Genomic DNA, 19,436 nt, shown 5'->3' with positions numbered 1-19,436 from the left:
AAAATTTTTCGAACACGAGTTCGAATTTTCGAAATTTTTTTTTAGGTTTTATGACACAGAGATTCATTTAAAAACATAAAAAAATTTTCGAAAATAACTTCGAATTTTCGAACTTAATTTCGAATATTCGAACATATTATTGTATTGTCATCAGATTCTTATGACTGCAAAATTTTAGCCAATTTGGGCTACGGGAACTGGTTTTAAAAGCTTTCAAACCTCGAATCTTCGAAAAATTTTCCTTAATATATTTTTCGACAATTAAATACTAATTAAATTCGTTTTTGAAAATTCATTATCAAATTCATTACCATTATCAAAAAAGTTATAATGAAAAAAATATAATTTTCATTAAATGATACTTAAAATATTTTTCATTACAATTTTTTCTATAAATGGTAATGAAATTTTAATGCTTAATGAAAAATTCCCATGTATGGTATCGCTTAATATAGCACATTTTTAAAATGTTTATAATTAATTTATTTTTAAACAATGATGAATAATTTACCATGAGGAGATTTGTTTATAATCTTATCGTTTATACATAAAAATACAAGTAATTGAATATAAAATAAAATTTCATAATTTAGTGTTGCCTGTATTGTTTATTAATAAAGTTTATAATTTTTCTTGATTGATTTGAAGTTTTTTTACAATTTTACTTAAAAATTTAAACAAAAATGTCCATAAGAACAGGAGAAATAGCTGGAATAGTAATGGGCAGTTTAATTAGTACTGCTATGGTTGTAATATGTATTTTGACTATGGTTTCCTGCTGTCGAAGACGAAAAAATATTTATAATAATGCGACTATTTCACGTATGATAAATTTAATTTTTTTACATATTTAATTTTATGTCTATGTTTTAACAATTTTGACCACATATCTCAAACACATAGTTGTCTATAATCTAGTCTAGTCTGCAGTCTAGTCTGCAGTCTAGTCTGTACTCTAGTCTGTAGTCTATTCTGTAGTCTAGTCTATAGTCTAGTCTATAGTCTAGTCTATAGTCTAGTCTATAGTCTAGTCTATAGTCTAGTCTATAGTCTAGTCTATAGTCTAGTCTATAGTCTAGTCTATAGTCTAGTCTATAGTCTAGTCTATAGTCTAGTCTATAGTCTAGTCTATAGTCTAGTCTATAGTCTAGTCTATAGTCTAGTCTATAGTCTAGTCTATAGTCTAGTCTATAGTCTAGTCTATAGTCTAGTCTATAGTCTAGTCTATAGTCTAGTCTATAGTCTAGTCTATAGTCTAGTCTATAGTCTAGTCTATAGTCTAGTCTATAGTCTAGTCTAGTCTAGTCTATAGTCTAGTCTATAGTCTAGTCTATAGTCTAGTCTATAGTCTAGTCTATAGTCTAGTCTATAGTCTAGTCTATAGTCTAGTCTATAGTCTAGTCTATAGTCTAGTCTATAGTCTAGTCTATAGTCTAGTCTATAGTCTAGTCTATAGTCTAGTCTAGTCTAGTCTATAGTCTAGTCTATAGTCTAGTCTATAGTCTAGTCTATAGTCTAGTCTATAGTCTAGTCTATAGTCTAGTCTATAGTCTAGTCTATAGTCTAGTCTATAGTCTAGTCTATAGTCTAGTCTATAGTCTAGTCTATAGTCTAGTCTATAGTCTAGTCTATAGTCTAGTCTATAGTCTAGTCTATAGTCTAGTCTATAGTCTAGTCTATAGTCTAGTCTATAGTCTAGTCTATAGTCTAGTCTATAGTCTAGTCTATAGTCTAGTCTATAGTCTAGTCTATAGTCTAGTCTATAGTCTAGTCTATAGTCTAGTCTATAGTCTAGTCTATAGTCTAGTCTATAGTCTAGTCTATAGTCTAGTCTATAGTCTAGTCTATAGTCTAGTCTATAGTCTAGTCTATAGTCTAGTCTATAGTCTAGTCTATAGTCTAGTCTATAGTCTAGTATAGTCTAGTCTATAGTCTAGTCTATAGTCTAGTCTATAGTCTAGTCTATAGTCTAGTCTATAGTCTAGTCTATAGTCTAGTCTATAGTCTAGTCTATAGTCTAGTCTATAGTCTAGTCTATAGTCTAGTCTATAGTCTAGTCTATAGTCTAGTCTATAGTCTAGTCTATAGTCTAGTCTATAGTCTAGTCTATAGTCTAGTCTATAGTCTAGTCTATAGTCTAGTCTATAGTCTAGTATAGTCTAGTCTATAGTCTAGTCTATAGTCTAGTCTATAGTCTAGTCTATAGTCTAGTCTATAGTCTAGTCTATAGTCTAGTCTATAGTCTAGTCTATAGTCTAGTCTATAGTCTAGTCTATAGTCTAGTCTATAGTCTAGTCTATAGTCTAGTCTATAGTCTAGTCTATAGTCTAGTCTATAGTCTAGTCTATAGTCTAGTCTATAGTCTAGTCTATAGTCTAGTCTATAGTCTAGTCTATAGTCTAGTCTATAGTCTAGTCTATAGTCTAGTCTATAGTCTAGTCTATAGTCTAGTCTATAGTCTAGTCTATAGTCTAGTCTATAGTCTAGTCTATAGTCTAGTCTATAGTCTAGTCTATAGTCTAGTCTATAGTCTAGTCTATAGTCTAGTCTATAGTCTAGTCTATAGTCTAGTCTATAGTCTAGTCTATAGTCTAGTCTATAGTCTAGTTATAGTCTAGTCTATAGTCTAGTCTATAGTCTAGTCTATAGTCTAGTCTATAGTCTAGTCTAGTATAGTCTAGTATATGGTCTAGTCTATGGTCTAGTCTATGGTCTAGTCTATAGTCTAGTCTATAGTCTAGTCTGTAGTCTAGTCTATAGTCTAGTCTAGTCTGTAGTCTAGTCTATAGTTAGTAGTCTATAGTCTAGTCTATAGTCTAGTCTATAGTCTAGTCTATAGTCTAGTCTATAGTCTAGTCTATAGTCTAGTCTATAGTCTAGTCTATAGTCTAGTCTATAGTCTAGTCTACAGTCTAGTCTATAGTCTAGTCTATAGTCTAGTCTATAGTCTAGTCTATAGTCTAGTCTATAGTCTAGTCTATAGTCTAGTCTATAGTAGTCTAGTCTATAGTCTAGTCTATAGTCTAGTCTATAGTCTAGTCTATAGTCTAGTCTATAGTCTAGTCTATAGTCTAGTCTATAGTCTAGTCTATAGTCTAGTCTATAGTCTAGTCTATAGTCTAGTCTATAGTCTAGTCTATAGTCTAGTCTATAGTCTAGTCTATAGTCTAGTCTATAGTCTAGTCTATAGTCTAGTCTATAGTCTAGTCTATAGTAGTCTAGTCTATAGTCTAGTCTATAGTAGTCTAGTCTATAGTCTAGTCTATAGTCTAGTCTATAGTCTAGTCTATAGTCTAGTCTATAGTCTAGTCTATAGTCTAGTCTATAGTAGTCTAGTCTATAGTCTAGTCTATAGTAGTCTAGTCTATAGTCTAGTCTATAGTCTAGTCTATAGTCTAGACTATAGTCTAGTCTATAGTCTAGTCTATAGTCTAGTCTATAGTCTAGTCTATAGTCTAGTCTATATTCTAGTCTATATTCTAGTCTATAGTCTAGTCTATAGTCTAGTCTATAGTCTAGTCTATAGTCTAGTCTATAGTCTAGTCTATAGTCTAGTCTATAGTCTAGTCTATAGTCTAGTCTATAGTCTAGTCTATAGTCTAGTCTATAGTCTAGTCTATAGTCTAGTCTGTAGTCTAGTCTATAGTCTAGTCTATAGTCTAGTCTATAGTCTAGTCTATAGTCTAGTCTAGTCTAGTCTATAGTCTAGTCTAGTCTATAGTCTAGTCTATAGTCTAGTCTAGTCTATAGTCTAGTCTAGTCTAGTCTAGTCTAGTCTAGTCTAGTCTAGTCTAGTCTATAGTCTAGTCTAGTCTATAGTCTAGTCTAGTCTATAGTCTAGTCTATAGTCTAGTCTATAGTCTAGTATATAGTCTAGTCTATAATCTAGTCTATAGTCTAGTCTATAGTCTAGTCTATAGTCTAGTCTATAGTCTAGTCTATAGTCTAGTCTATAGTCTAGTCTATAGTCTAGTCTATAGTCTAGTCTATAGTCTAGTCTATAGTCTAGTCTATAGTCTAGTCTATAGTCTAGTCTATATTCTAGTCTATATTCTAGTCTATAGTCTAGTCTATAGTCTAGTCTATAGTCTAGTCTATAGTCTAGTCTATAGTCTAGTCTATAGTCTAGTCTATAGTCTAGTCTATAGTCTAGTCTATAGTCTAGTCTATAGTCTAGTCTGTAGTCTAGTCTATAGTCTAGTCTATAGTCTAGTCTATAGTCTAGTCTATAGTCTAGTCTAGTCTAGTCTATAGTCTAGTCTAGTCTAGTCTATAGTCTCGTCTAGTCTAGTCTAGTCTAGTCTAGTCTAGTCTATAGTCTAGTCTAGTCTAGTCTATAGTCTAGTCTAGTCTATAGTCTAGTCTATAGTCTAGTCTATAGTCTAGTCTATAGTCTAGTCTATAGTCTAGTCTATAGTCTAGTCTATAGTCTAGTCTATAGTCTAGTCTATAGTCTAGTCTATAGTCTAGTCTATAGTAGTCTAGTCTATAGTCTAGTCTATAGTAGTCTAGTCTATAGTCTAGTCTATAGTCTAGTCTATAGTCTAGTCTATAGTCTAGTCTATAGTCTAGTCTATAGTCTAGTCTATATTCTAGTCTATATTCTAGTCTATAGTCTAGTCTATAGTCTAGTCTATAGTCTAGTCTATAGTCTAGTCTATAGTCTAGTCTATAGTCTAGTCTATAGTAGTCTAGTCTATAGTCTAGTCTATAGTAGTCTAGTCTATAGTCTAGTCTATAGTCTAGTCTATAGTCTAGTCTATAGTCTAGTCTATAGTCTAGTCTATAGTCTAGTCTATAGTCTAGTCTATAGTCTAGTCTATAGTCTAGTCTATAGTCTAGTCTATAGTCTAGTCTATAGTCTAGTCTATAGTCTAGTCTATAGTCTAGTCTATATTCTAGTCTATATTCTAGTCTATAGTCTAGTCTATAGTCTAGTCTATAGTCTAGTCTATAGTCTGGTCTATAGTCTAGTCTATAGTCTAGTCTATAGTCTAGTCTATAGTCTAGTCTATAGTCTAGTCTATAGTCTAGTCTATAGTCTAGTCTATAGTCTAGTCTGTAGTCTAGTCTATAGTCTAGTCTATAGTCTAGTCTATAGTCTAGTCTATAGTCTAGTCTAGTCTATAGTCTAGTCTAGTCTATAGTCTAGTCTAGTCTATAGTCTAGTCTAGTCTATAGTCTAGTCTAGTCTATAGTCTAGTCTAGTCTATAGTCTAGTCTAGTATAGTCTAGTCTATAGTCTAGTCTATAGTCTAGTCTATAGTCTAGTCTATAGTCTAGTCTATAATCTAGTCTATAGTCTAGTCTATAGTCTAGTCTATAGTCTAGTCTATAGTCTAGTCTATAGTCTAGTCTATAGTCTAGTCTATAGTCTAGTCTATAGTCTAGTCTATAGTCTAGTCTATAGTCTAGTCTATAGTCTAGTCTATAGTCTAGTCTATAGTCTAGTCTATAGTCTAGTCTATAGTCTAGTCTACAGTCTAGTCTATAGTCTAGTCTATAGTCTAGTCTATAGTCTAGTCTATAGTCTAGTCTATAGTCTAGTCTATAGTCTAGTCTATAGTCTAGTCTATAGTCTAGTCTATAGTCTAGTCTAGTCTATAGTCTAGTCTATAGTCTAGTCTATAGTCTAGTCTAGTCTATAGTCTAGTCTAGTCTATAGTCTAGTCTAGTCTATAGTCTAGTCTATAGTCTAGTCTATAGTCTAGTCTATAGTCTAGTCTATAGTCTAGTCTATAGTCTAGTCTATAGTCTAGTCTATAGTCTAGTCTATAGTCTAGTCTATAGTCTAGTCTATAGTCTAGTCTATAGTCTAGTCTATAGTCTAGTCTATAGTCTAGTCTATAGTCTAGTCTATAGTCTAGTCTATAGTCTAGTCTATAGTCTAGTCTATAGTCTAGTCTATAGTCTAGTCTATAGTTTAGTCTAGTCTATAGTTTAGTCTAGTCTATAGTTTAGTCTAGTCTATAGTCTAGTCTAGTCTAGTCTAGTCTAGTCTAGTCTAGTCTAGTCTAGTCTAGTCTATAGTCTAGTCTAGTCTATAGTCTAGTCTATAGTCTAGTCTATAGTCTAGTCTATAGTCTAGTCTATAGTCTAGTCTATAGTCTAGTCTATAGTCTAGTCTATAGTCTAGTCTATAGTCTAGTCTATAGTCTAGTCTATAGTCTAGTCTATAGTCTAGTCTATAGTCTAGTCTATAGTCTAGTCTATAGTCTAGTCTATAGTCTAGTCTATAGTCTAGTCTATAGTCTAGTCTATTGTCTAGTCTATAGTCTAGTCTATAGTCTAGTCTATAGTCTAGTCTATAGTCTAGTCTATAGTCTAGTCTATAGTCTAGTCTATAGTCTAGTCTATAGTCTAGTCTATTATCTAGTCTATAGTCTAGTCTATAGTCTAGTCTATGTGTAGTCTTAGGTTTAATGTTTTTATTGTTATATTTGTCACCTTGAATCAAATTTTAATATGAATTCTTCCGATTCTTAATATTTGCAACACATTTTGGAAAGGGACTAAAATTCAAAATATTTTCGAGATAATTGAGACGAATGTGTTCTGTTTTAATTGAGCATATAAAATAACGGGGATTTTTTTATTTCTCATTCAATTGTTGGGGATTTTTTAATAATAAAATACCCATGCTTAACGTGGCCAACTGGTTTTTAAGATTGCCTTGGTAGGCAAGTTGGTAGGGGGATGGAATAAATATTGAATTTGACAGGTGTTACATAGATTTTATTTTTTATCCAACACTTTAAAATTTTGCTTTTTATAAGTTTATATATTTAGCATTTCTACTTTGAAAAGTTACGAAATTATTCTTTCTTTTCAAAATCCCACTTTTTCTTGGAAATCATACATTTGTTTAAAAGACCATCCGGTCACGTTATTTATACCACCACATTACTATGCGTGAAGTTAAGTAATCTTATCAATTGTTTATTATACACAACAACCCACACTAAGTAAAGGTGACAATCGAAACGCCAAAAAATATTATTCTTCCGTTAGTTGCCAGTAAAAAATTGATATTGAAAGTTTGTGTAAAAAGCCATTATTTAGTGTAAAACTTTAATTATAAAAAAAATAAAAATATAACATAATGGATATGCATATGGATGACGGTTTGCCAACAGGAGCAATTATATCAATTGTTTTCGGTGCTCTTATTGCAACCGCAATTGTTGTCTTTTGGATTATTTTAATTGTTTGGTGCTGTTTGAAACGTAAAAATGTCTATAATCAAACGACAGTGTCACATTCAAGTATGTACTTTTTTTATTTATTTGTAATTATTTATGAGTTTTTATTTTATAAATAAAGTCTGAGCGGTAAGGGGGAATTTTGATATAAAACTATTTATTCAAACCGCAATTGTAGTTTCTAAGGCGGACTGATTTAGAACTTTTTTTTTAAATATTTACTCTAGTCTGGCGTTAAGATTTATAAGATCTGGAGTCGACACTCATTCTAAGAAACAATTCTGGTACTAATTTTTTATTCAATTATACGATTTTTTCCAATTTACCATCTTCAGATCTTGTTCTAGGAAACATATAACGCTTCTTTAGAACTATTTTGGATATAGTTCTTCCAACGATTTATATTTCAAATTGTTGTGATTAGTACCATTTTTTTCCAAAAAAGTGCAGATGTAAGGGCGACATCTGGGTTTAGTAATCTGAACTGGTTTTATACTCTGCGTGAAAATTTGTGTAATCCAGTGATGTTAAATTGCATGATCGTGGCGACCAATTACCACCAAATGCGAAAAAATACATTTAGGTCACTATCGAGTCTCTTGTGCGCTGAAAACATTGGTGATAAAATCTTATATACGGTCTTTGGAATGTAAATTATACTCCATTTATTTCGAAAAAAAACTGGCAATGAAAAATAACGTGTTCCAGCGTTTCACTGTTCTCTCCGCATGCTCTAAATAGTTTGAATCTGTTATTTAAAATTTGGAAAGTTTGCTTGCAAATCTGTGTGTCCACGAAGAATGAGAACTATTACCCTTACCTCGAACTTATTCAATCTGAGACGTCCTGTTTATCATTCCACTATTATATGTGCCATTTGGGATAGGTTAGGTTAGGTTACGTGTGTTGTTCGCTAGTTAGCGAGTTCACTCAGAGGCCTTGTGTCCCATTGTGATACCCTTGGAATTGCCATTCCCTTATGTTGAGAGAATGGTTTTCCTTTCTAATTTCGTTGACTACTTGGTTTTTGTGGTCTCTGTGAAAACCCGCCGGTATTTCTAATAAAACCGAACATGTTTACTAGTGACGGATCTCTGAGACAGTCCAGATCATGGAAAATAGCTTTACCAAGATAGAGTAGTCTGTAGTTGAAGGCTGGCAATCACATAGAAGGTATCTATAACGTGGGTAGCCCATACGTTCCGACATATGTCCAATAATACAGTGCCCAGTAATTATACCAGTTAGAAGGCTAATCGAGTTTTTTACTAAGAAAGAAGAGATTCTAAGTCCTATCCGTTGTAAGATTGGTCCAGAGCAGTTTCGATATTCTACAAGTGGCGATATTTGACCGTCTCACTCAAACCCCAGTCATCTATTAGTTTTGATAGGGTCACCAGGGGAGTGTGAATATCCCTTTGCGCAATGATTAAGTCTAGGGACGATCATTTCCCATTTTAAGTCGTTCAAGTCGAACATTATTTAGCGACCCAGACGACCCAAATTTATCATCCAAATTCTTAATAGCCTTCTTCTAAGAAAAAGTGTGATGCCCACGAATAACGGTCAATAGACCTAAAATATTTTAAAGTGGAGTAACTAAATCATCTCCCCCACCCCCCTCTTCATACAAAATGAATCGTTCTAATGTGCAGTTATCCGAAGTTTATATGATATATTACAATAAATGCATTTACTAATATTTAAAATAAATCAATATACGTCAACCACTTAACTAAGACACTATATAATTATATTTTTAATAAATTACAGATATCTTATCTTTTATAACTAAATAGAAATAGACTCCTCTTAAATTACAAATAAGGAAATGATTTGTTAAAATCATTAGTATTGATTAAAACATTGTGTCTAAAAGTACTAACTAAAACTAAAACAAATATACATTTTTCACTTAAATTTACCTATTTGTTAAAAACAAGTTAAAACAAGAAAAAATGTCCACCGATCCTCATGTAGCTTCCATTATTATGATCACGGTATTCAGTTGTGTATTTGCCGGTCTTGTTTTATTCATTTTATATTGTAATTGTATTCGTCGGAAAGTCTATTATAAACAGTCGGAATTATTTCCAAAAAGTTAGTGAAACCTTTACATATTTAGTTAGTATATGTGAAAATATTAATAATTTTGAAAATAAATTGCAATTAATAAGTGTAACGTTCTAAAAATATGTTAAATCATAAAAACTTTTCAAAAAAAATTGCTCATATGGCAGTTTAATTATAATTTTCGCACAATTCTACTTATCTTTTAGCACACCTATAATTTTTGATTGATCTAAGAAAAATATTATAGTGAGTCATGGCCTTACACGTTTTTAAATTAAATGACTCATTTTACCCAGAAAATATCTGAAGTAAAAACTAATCTAAAGATATTTGGTTTGCGTTTTAATCTGATTTTAATTGGAAATTAATATATGTATGAAGGTATTATCGTCCGATGTACAATAACTCAGTTTCGTGGATGTAAATCCAATCAGTGTTCCGGAATAATTATTACTCCTCAAGATATTTTTGATAGAATTTCGACGGAAACCTTACGAATGACAAAGAAAGTGCACTGTCCTCTCAACATGCTGTAGATTCGTTGTATAGTTGTGACCGTACTCCTGTATATCCACTCAAAATACTTACCATCATACTTGATCATTTTCGTGCTGCCTATAGGATTTTCTGGTTCTACTCACCGTTTCATTGTTACAAGAGGCCTTTGGAATTTTCATCTCCCATATTTTCAATTCAGCCCACGTCGAGTGGTTTTGCGTTCGTTAACTACTACTAGCTCTCTTTCCTTTAAAGTGAGTAAATTCGCTCTCTTGTTGTCGACTACTTCCGAGAGGGCCTGGTAACACGGTCTTAGCTTTACCTTATCACCTGATATCGTCCTAAATGCCTTCTAATCCAATTTACGCATTCCGGTATTGTATGGACTTTTGCCTGGAAACTAGTGTTGTGATTACGTAGACAGTAGTATATTTCAGGATCATTAATATAGAACCCCAGACCCGTTTTGTTCCCCAGTTTAGAGACTTCCATGTAGCAACAGATTCCTATGGGTATTTGCTATAATGTTCCGCTTGACCATGACAATCTATATGGGATCAGTGTTTCAAAGTTTCCGACATATTATGCCTCTGGTATGAGATTGGCTAATCCGATGTTTGTGTATAGACTTCTTATGTGTCCAGTATACTTTCATGACGTGTCCTATAACCATCTTTGGTCAGTTGCCTAAAGTAAGAGCCGATCGGATATAAGTTTCGCTTCATATCTTATATATACATATATTTCAATTGGTTTAATATCTAGCAAAATTTCAATATAGTTTAGTTTATAGACTAATCAATAGACTAGTCCATATAGTACAAAAAAGTCCATAGGACTAGTTAAATTCGTCATAATAGTCAAAAGAGTAGTATATATACTGGTTCTTAGACTAATTCTAAGTCAATCTTCTTATACTTGTCAATAGAGTAGTTAATAGACTGGTCAAAGGCGCGAAAATACAAAAGTCAAGAAGAAGTCATTAGACTGATCCTTAGACCACTTTATAGTCTAATCCATAAAGGTTGAATAGTCGCTAGACTAGTCTTTAGATTAGTTAATAGACAAATCATCAACGAAGTCCATAGATTAGTATATAGATTAGTACACAGACTGGTTCTTAGACTTGACCTAAGAATAGTCCTTTGACTAGTTCATAAATTAGCCAATATTATAGTTCATAGACTAGTCCAAAGACTAGTTCATAAACTAGTTAATATACTATCAAAAAGACTTGTCAAATGACAAATTCATTAACTAGTCAAACGATCAGTCAATATGGACATTAGGCCTGTCAATAGACCATTTAATAGATTAATTAATAGACTATTCCTTAGTGTAGTCAATAGACCAGTTTATAAACTAATCCATAGACTGGATTTACTATTCTGACTGACTATTCGCTAGTCAATAGACCAATAATAAACAAATCCTTTTTCTAGTCAACAGACAAGTTAATAGATTAGTCCATAAAATAGGCTATATGCTAGTCAATAAACTAGTATCTAGTAACTTGTACCAGTCAAAAGACTAGTAATAGACTAATCCATAGTATATAGAATAGTCCATAGTTAATTTAGCCTAATAGTCCTACTAATTGGCTCTTTTGAAAATGATCAATAATTTCACCTGGTCGCCTTAAAGCTTCCACATTAACAAAAACACTTGCATTTAAAATTTTAGTAGCCAACACTTAAAGATAGTTAAATTTCTATAGTTGGCAACACTAAACAAAAGAGACTCAAATCTTTCACGTCAAATAAACTCTCACAATATCATTGTTTTTTCCGTTATTTGCAAAAAGCAAACGAAATTTCACGAAATGTTTTTTTTTTTTTTTCGTTTTTTATCGCTTTATAGGTATAACACATTACTATTTTCCCTTATCTAATAACACTTTCTGTGCATTTCCATATTGTTTTATTTGCCATGCCATTATCAAATTTGTGAAATCTCAAGCTGTTTATGATGGTTTCACCAAAACAACAATGAATTGTTTCGATTAACTTTTTTGTAAAATGCCTTAAATAGTACTTAAAATTAGTTACTCGTTTAAAACATTTAAATGTGCTATGAATTTGACATTAATAATTGCGGTCGTTTTTAGTGTTTTAGTATTTTTTCTAACATCAATAGCTGTATTCTTGACAAGAAGAAAAAATCATCGAAATGGTAAATTGTGTTAAAGAATGAAAAAGAATTTTAAAAGTGATATGTGATTTGTGGACCTACTGTATTCCAAACTTACTTTTACTTAAAAAATTACTAAAATCAAACTATATATGTATGTATATACAATCTATTTATGTGACTTACCCCCAATTTCACCACCACCAGTTATCGTTAACTGGTAGTTATTCTTCCAGTTAAGACAATTTTTGTATGAGAACTGTCAATATAACTTAAAGTTCAAAAATAACTATACATTGTGAAAATGGGGGTTAAAGTGTTTAGCGGAAGTGTATTTCGAAGAAATCGTTTTAAAAAATCGGAATTTTGAAAATTACGTTTAAAAAAAGTCGAAAATTTTCTTTAAGATTCAATTAAGTCGAATTTATTTCTATTACTAATATCACAATTATGGACCTTAAGTATTCTCAGATAAGAGTCCAAGGAAGGACTACGGCATTAATCCCAAGACTGCAAAATGGTTATTGGACATGGAAAAATTTGGAAAGATCCATCTACTGCAATTATATTGATTTGATCACTTGCACGCCATTACATGATCTCTTTATTCTCAGGCAGCCTGTCGATCTCATGGCCAAGTAATTACATCTTGACTGTTAGACACAACGCTGTTGAAGTCTGAAAGTTTAACTATATCGTTCATGCGTCCATTGTACTAATGGCTGCAAATCTTTAACAGCGGCTTCTACAAACCCCATTTATAACAACATGGTTTGTTTCAGGCTTAACGATTGCTGTAGCATCTATTAGGTCGAGCTTTTGGCCATGAAGTACTAAATGTTAAACAATAGAAATATCAGAATTTGTATCAAACATCCAAAGTGATTCCCGAACCTCTCCCTGTGAGATGGCGAACCACATAATTACTCTGAGTACCGGGAAATCGACATAATATTTGGTTTTGCACTCTCATGTTGTAAATCTTTCATACAGCAGAAACTTTTTAGGTCTGCTCAGAGCAGATGGTCATCTCTGACGACATCAATGTTGATCTGGCCTCAGTATGATGGTTAACGATATCTAAGTTTGTTGGGATTTTCGGTTGTAGCGGTCACTAATCTTTCATTTACTAACTACGGAAGAAGTTGTCATAACGAGGAGTAAGAAGAAACTATGAGGAACTTCTGATCTGCCTCCGTCCTGAGAACTTGGGTAGTCCGACAATGCATGATATAGCGCTTCTTTCTAGTACATACATAAACAATATACAGTCGTTTATTCGTGCCTGTGGATGGTTCGATTTCATGTAATGTATGGGTGGGTGGGTAGTATTTTAGTCAGACATTACATCCGCAGTAGTAGAAACCACTTAAGATCTATTCGAAGGATCCGGTAGTACGGGGTTTATACGATATACAAAATTTTAACAAGTTTCAAAAGCATTTTATCTTGAACATATGGAGATCATTCTACAACTTTGAATCTGTACTTTTACATTTTACACAGATGTATATTGTTTAAACGAATAATGAATAGATTTTAAATAGAACGGTAAAAGATGATCCATTAGACTTCTTCTATTTCTAGAAGTCATAACTGTGCAGTAGGGTATAGCAAAATAAAAATAACAATTAACGAAACCTTCTTGTATGGGCAATGTTATTTTTCCACAATTGATAATATAAACAAAAAATATAAAATCAGACAACTAACTAATGTATAGGTAACTAACTATATATATATAGTAGATGTTATTGGTATACATACCAACGTTCGTTTCTTATCAATTGCCAATGAAAATCCTAATCTTTAGCAAGTTTTATCGCTCCGATATTATTTGCTGCTTTTTTTTACCCATACAAATAGTATAAAATTAATAACACTCGCAAAAGTACATTTATATTAAAAATTTAAATCAAAATGGATGGATTTATTATTGGATTGAGCATTGGTTGCACTATATTTGTTATAACAAGTGCAGTGGTTTTAATACGTCGACGAAAGCGCAATAACCGTTATCCGGGTGAAGTTATAGCAGGTAAACGCGATGTTTAGGAAACACGCAATTTATGGGTATTAATGGATAATGACTCACTTCTTCTTTCAAACACAAAGCTACTAAGTTTAGCATTTATAAAAAAAAGAATAAAACATTTCATTAATTTTATATTCTTCTGTCAATTTCAGCACCTGTGGTTGTAACATCTGCTACTCATACAGCACCTGGTGGTTATCCCGTTACACAAATGCCAGTAGGGGCTACAACAACAGCGTATCCATCACAAGCCTATGCTGCGCCCTACCCTCCTCAGGGGTAAGTTTTATTATAGATATTTTAATATTTTATTTAAAATCATGAAAACACAATCTCAATTCGTCCCCCTCAATAGTCCTAGTACCGTTTATGTGGTAAAATCAAACTATAACCAAGAGATTCCAAGCAATCCTACCATTGTTATTACCCAAAACTGATGCAACATCAATGGCTGATTAATTTTTTAAATAAAAAAAACTAATGCATGTTTTTAAATTCTTTAACAAGTTGTTTTTTCCTATTTTAATATACTATTTGCCCCCATTATCTCAATGGGTTTAACATATATACTGGAAATAGTTTTCATTATTAAGCTTTAAAATAGTTAGTAACTCTTATAGCTAAATAATACTCAGTTCTTGTTCAATTCTACTTCAGTTTCTAGTTCAGTTCTTGTTCAATTTTTGTTCAATTTTTGTTCAGTTCTAGTTCAGTTCTAGTTCCAAAAAAATTCTAATTCAGTTCTAGTTCAGTTCTAGTTCAGTTCTAGTTCAGTTCTAGTTCATTTCTAGTTCAGTTCTAGTTCAGTTCTAGTTCAGTTCTAGTTCAGTTCTAGTTCAGTTCTAGTTCAGTTCTAGTTCAGTTCTAGTTCAGTTCTAGTTCAGTTCTAGTTCAGTTCTAGTTCAGTTCTAGTTCAGTTCTAGTTCAGTTCTAGTTCAGTTCTAGTTCAGTTCTAGTTCAGTTCTAGTTCAGTTCTAGTTCAGTTCTAGTTCAGTTCTAGTTCAGTTCTAGTTCAGTTCTAGTTCAGTTCTAGTTGGTTCAGTTCTAGTTCTAGTTCTAGTTCTAGTTCAGTTCTAGTTCAGTTCTAGTTCAGTTCTAGTTCAGTTCTAGTCTAGTTCTAGTTCTAGTTCAGTTCTAGTTCAGTTCTAGTTCAGTTCTAGTTCAGTTCTAGTTCAGTTCTAGTTCAGTTCTAGTTCAGTTCTAGTTCAGTTCTAGTTCTAGTTAGTTCTAGTTCAGTTCTAGTTCAGTTCTAGTTCAGTTCTAGTTCTAGTTCTAGTTCTAGTTCAGTTCTAGTTCAGTTCTAGTTCAGTTCTAGTTCAGTTCTAGTTCAGTTCTAGTTCAGTTCTAGTTCAGTTCTAGTTCAGTTCTAGTTCTAGTTCTAGTTCTAGTTCAGTTCTAGTTCAGTTCTAGTTCAGTTCTAGTTCAGTTCTAGTTCTAGTTCAGTTCTAGTTCAGTTCTAGTTCAGTTAGTTAGTTCTAGTTCAGTTCTAGTTCAGTTCTAGTTCAGTTCTAGTTCAGTTCTAGTTCAGTTCTAGTTCAGTTCTAGTTCAGTTCTAGTTCAGTTCTAGTTCAGTTCTAGTTCAGTTCTAGTTCAGTTCTAGTTCAGTTCTAGTTCAGTTTCTAGTTCAGTTCTAGTCAGTTCTAGTTCTTCTAGTTCAGTTCTAGTTCAGTTCTAGTTCAGTTCTAGTTCAGTTCTAGTTCAGTTCTAGTTCAGTTTCTAGTTCAGTTCTAGTTCAGTTCAGTTCAGTTTCTAGTTCAGTTCTAGTTCAGTTCTAGTTCAGTTCTAGTTCAGTTCTAGTTCAGTTCTAGTTCAGTTCTAGTTCAGTTCTAGTTCAGTTCTAGTTCAGTTCTAGTTCAGTTCTAGTTCAGTTCTAGTTCAGTTCTAGTTCAGTTATAGTTCAGTTTCTAGTTCAGTTCTAGTTCAGTTCTAGTTCAGTTCTAGTTCAGTTCTAGTTCAGTTCTAGTTCAGTTCTAGTTCAGTTATAGTTCAGTTGTATTTCAGTTCTAGTTCAGTTCTTGTTCATTTTTGTTCAATTTTTGTTCAATTTTGTTCAGTTCTAGTTCAGTTCTAGTTCAATTCTAATTCAGTTCTAATTCAGTTCTAGTTCAGTTCTAGTTCAGTTCTAGTTCAGTTCTAGTTCAGTTCTAGTTCAGTTCTAGTTCAGTTCTAGTTCAGTTCTAGTTCAGTTCTAGTTCAGTTCTAGTTCAGTTCTAGTTCAGTTCTAGTTCAGTTCTAGTTCAGTTCTAGTTCAGTTCTAGTTCAGTTCTAGTTCAGTTCTAGTTCAGTTCTAGTTCAGTTCTAGTTCAGTTCTAGTTCAGTTCTAGTTCAGTTCTAGTTCAGTTCTAGTTCAGTTCTAGTTCAGTTCTAGTTCAGTTCTAGTTCAGTTCTAGTTCAGTTCTAGTTCAGTTCTAGTTCAGTTCTAGTTCAGTTCTAGTTCAGTTCTAGTTCAGTCTAGTTCAGTTCTAGTTCAGTTCTAGTTCATTTCTAGTTCAGTTCTAGTTCAGTTCTAGTTCAGTTCTAGTTCAGTTCTAGTTCAGTTCTAGTTCAGTTCTAGTTCAGTTCTAGTTCAGTTCTAGTTCAGTTCTAGTTCAGTTCTAGTTCAGTTCTAGTTCAGTTCTAGTTCAGTTCTAGTTCAGTTCTAGTTCAGTTCTAGTTCAGTTCTAGTTCAGTTCTAGTTCAGTTCTAGTTCAGTTCTAGTTCAGTTCTAGTTCAGTTCTAGTTCAGTTCTAGTTCAGTTCTAGTTCAGTTCTAGTTCAGTTCTAGTTCAGTTCTAGTTCAGTTCTAGTTCAGTTCTAGTTCAGTTCTAGTTCGTTCTAGTTCAGTTATAGTTCAGTTCTAGTTCAGTTCTAGTTTAGTTTCTAGTTCAGTCTAGTTCAGTTCTAGTTCAGTTCTAGTTCAGTTGTAGTTGAGTTCTAGTTCAGTTCTAGTTCAGTTCTAGTTGAGTTCTAGTTCAGTTCTAGTTCAGTTCTATTTCAGTTCTATTTCAGTTTTAGTTTAGTTCTTGTTCAGTTTTAATCCCATGTACCTTATCAAAATTCGTACTTTCATGCCAAACTCTGTCTTATTCATTCACAAAAAAGGTTATGGTTTTTCTCTTGTTCGGGTCCTCCATTGGATCTTTGTAGTCTTACCCACCGTTCCATTATTGAATATAGTTCAATATTCCAAATGGAACCCACCGTTCCATTTGGAATATAGTTTAGTAGAACTCTTGAAACAATTAAAAGAAAAACTATGTAGCAAACAAAAGAGGAACATTTTCTATATATTTCTAAATCAGGCGCGGATCCACGGGGGGGAAAAAGGTAAATATCCAACCCAAAACCGAAAATTTTTCATACAAAATATACAAAATCAGGAAAAAGGAAAAAAATAATATAAGTAGAAAAACAAAACTTCCCCCCAAACGCTTCAACTGGATCCTTGCCTGTTCTAATTGTTTATCTCAGGAAAATCTTTTTGGTTAAATATGTATATTCCTTAAGTATGGCATATTATTTTCTAGAGGAAATGATTATTACCACAATTGTTTAACATAAACTTTTTTATTACTTTCTCTTTATAGAGCTCCTACACAAATGCCCATGCCAATGCCTATGCCTGCAGGTCAACCTCCAGTTGGGTAAGATTTAAATAAATTTACTTAAAATTGTTATTAAATTTAACTTAAAAACTGTATAAATCTTTTGCTCTTGCAGTATGCAACCTCATTTACCACCATATCCAGCGACTAATATGAATCCACCTCCCTATGATGTGGCTGTTAATTGTGCCGGTGCTGGGCAAGTTAACAATACTGGTTACCAAAAACAAGCACCCTACAATCCCAACTATCCAATGTAAACAAATGTTTTCCAACATTTCATTTTTCCATACAAACTAGAGATACAACCAACGACTTTCAAAAAACAGAATGAGGGAACTTTATTTAAAGACTTGTTAGAGAAATAGCAAAAATAGAAGTTGCCATAACAAGTAACAAATAAATAATTAAAAAATTAATTATCTTATATAGATATGTAAATTTATTGAAAATTTTATTAGACAATATGTAATTGCTTAAAAGCTATTGTTTAAATCTTTTTTATAAAATTTGTATTCACTAAAACACAAAACATTTTTACAAACAGTCAAACAAAGAATGTCGTCTATTCCATGTTACAAAAAAAAAAAAGTTTTACCAAGTATTCCAAAAAATATTAAATTAAAATAGAACATAATTTATAATTTTATTATCCTAAATGTTTATGTAATTTTTAATAAAAGTTTATTAGCTTTCATTATTGTGATATCCTTTTTTTTCGTGAATTAATAAAAAAAGGAATTACTTATTTTTTATTTATTATTTTTTTAATTTTTTTTTATTAAAACATAAAACTTTTATACAAGTATGTACGAGTATTGTTATTATTATTTTTTTTAATTTGCACAAAAACTATAAAAAAAATCGAATAAAATATGAAAAACAGAAGATGAAATTAATTGGAATTGGATTATGTAGCTTCGTTTTAAAATGGGAACTTATTAACAACTAACCGGTAGTACTTTGCTTACCCTATCGAAATTAAATAAAAACTAATAATTAAAATATATATTGGGTGTAAAACATAAAAATCACGATAGATCTTTTAAAAATCTGCTCAGACATCACAGAGGACCTGTGCCAAATATAACTTATTCATTTGAAGCGAATATTGCCTGAAAACTCTTTGAATATACGGCAAGGCAAAGTGAAATATAAAAGTCCATTTTCTGGTTAAAATAGGGGAGCTAGGGCCAAAAGGATGAAAATCTCTGATCACTTGTATTTCCTACCAAAACTCGATTTTTGAGTGAAAACATAAAAGTCAATTTTCTGGCTAAACTAGAGGAGCTAGGGCCAAAGGGATGAAAATCTGTAATCACTTATATTTCCTACCAAACTCGATTTTTGAGTGAAAACAGAAAAGTCAATTTTCTGGCTAAACTAGAGGAGCTAGGGCCAAAGGGATGAATATCTGTGATCACTTGTATTTCCTACCAAAACTCGATTTTTAAGTGAAAACATAAAAGTCCATTTTCTGGCTAAACTAGAGGAGCTAGGGCCAAAAGGATGAATATCTGTGATCACTTGTATTTTCCTAATAAAACTTGATTTTTGAGTGAAAACATATAAGTCCATTTTCTGGCTAAAATAGAGGAACTGGGGCCAAAAGGATGAATATCTGTGATCACTTGTATTTCCTGCCGAAACTCGATTTTTGAGTGAAAACATAAAAGTTCATTTTCTGGCTAAAAGGATGAATATCTGTCTTTTATCTTTATAACTTTTATGTCTTAATAATACTTGATATTTGAGTGAAAACATAAAAGTCCATTTTCTGGCTAAACTAGAGGAGCTAGGTCCAAGAGGATGAACATCTGTGATCACTTATATTTCCAGCCTAAACTCGATTTTTGAGTAAAAACATAAAAGTCCATTTTCTGGCTAAACTAGAGGAGATAGGGCCAAGAGGATG

General features: G+C 32.2%; 1 protein-coding gene across 6 annotated transcripts; it reads left to right on the top strand.

The window, feature by feature from the left end:
• Nucleotides 1-621: 621 nt before the first annotated feature.
• LOC119614048 (protein shisa-5-like) lies at nt 622-18,218 on the top strand. Of its 6 annotated transcripts, none has more exons than XM_037970147.1 (4): nt 622-822; nt 14,091-14,217; nt 17,504-17,560; nt 17,637-18,218. In XM_037970147.1, the coding sequence occupies exons 1-4, from the start codon at nt 684-686 to the stop codon at nt 17,779-17,781; spliced, it is 468 nt and encodes a 155-aa protein (XP_037826075.1). In that variant the 5' UTR covers nt 622-683; the 3' UTR covers nt 17,782-18,218. The 6 variants fall into 6 exon arrangements, with proteins under 6 accessions (XP_037826075.1, XP_037826078.1, XP_037826072.1 ...); XM_037970144.1 differs by lacking the exon at nt 622-822 and adding an exon at nt 6,978-7,265; XM_037970145.1 differs by lacking the exon at nt 622-822 and adding an exon at nt 9,100-9,302.
• Nucleotides 18,219-19,436: the final 1,218 nt, after the last annotated feature.

The sequence above is a fragment of the Lucilia sericata genome, unplaced genomic scaffold (assembly GCF_015586225.1).
Source record: "Lucilia sericata isolate MDLA Ls3-8-SP2 unplaced genomic scaffold, ASM1558622v1 Contig002530F_arrow, whole genome shotgun sequence".
In the NCBI taxonomy this organism is placed as follows: Eukaryota; Metazoa; Arthropoda; class Insecta; order Diptera; family Calliphoridae; genus Lucilia; species Lucilia sericata.
This window is presented reverse-complemented; position numbering and strand designations above follow the sequence as displayed.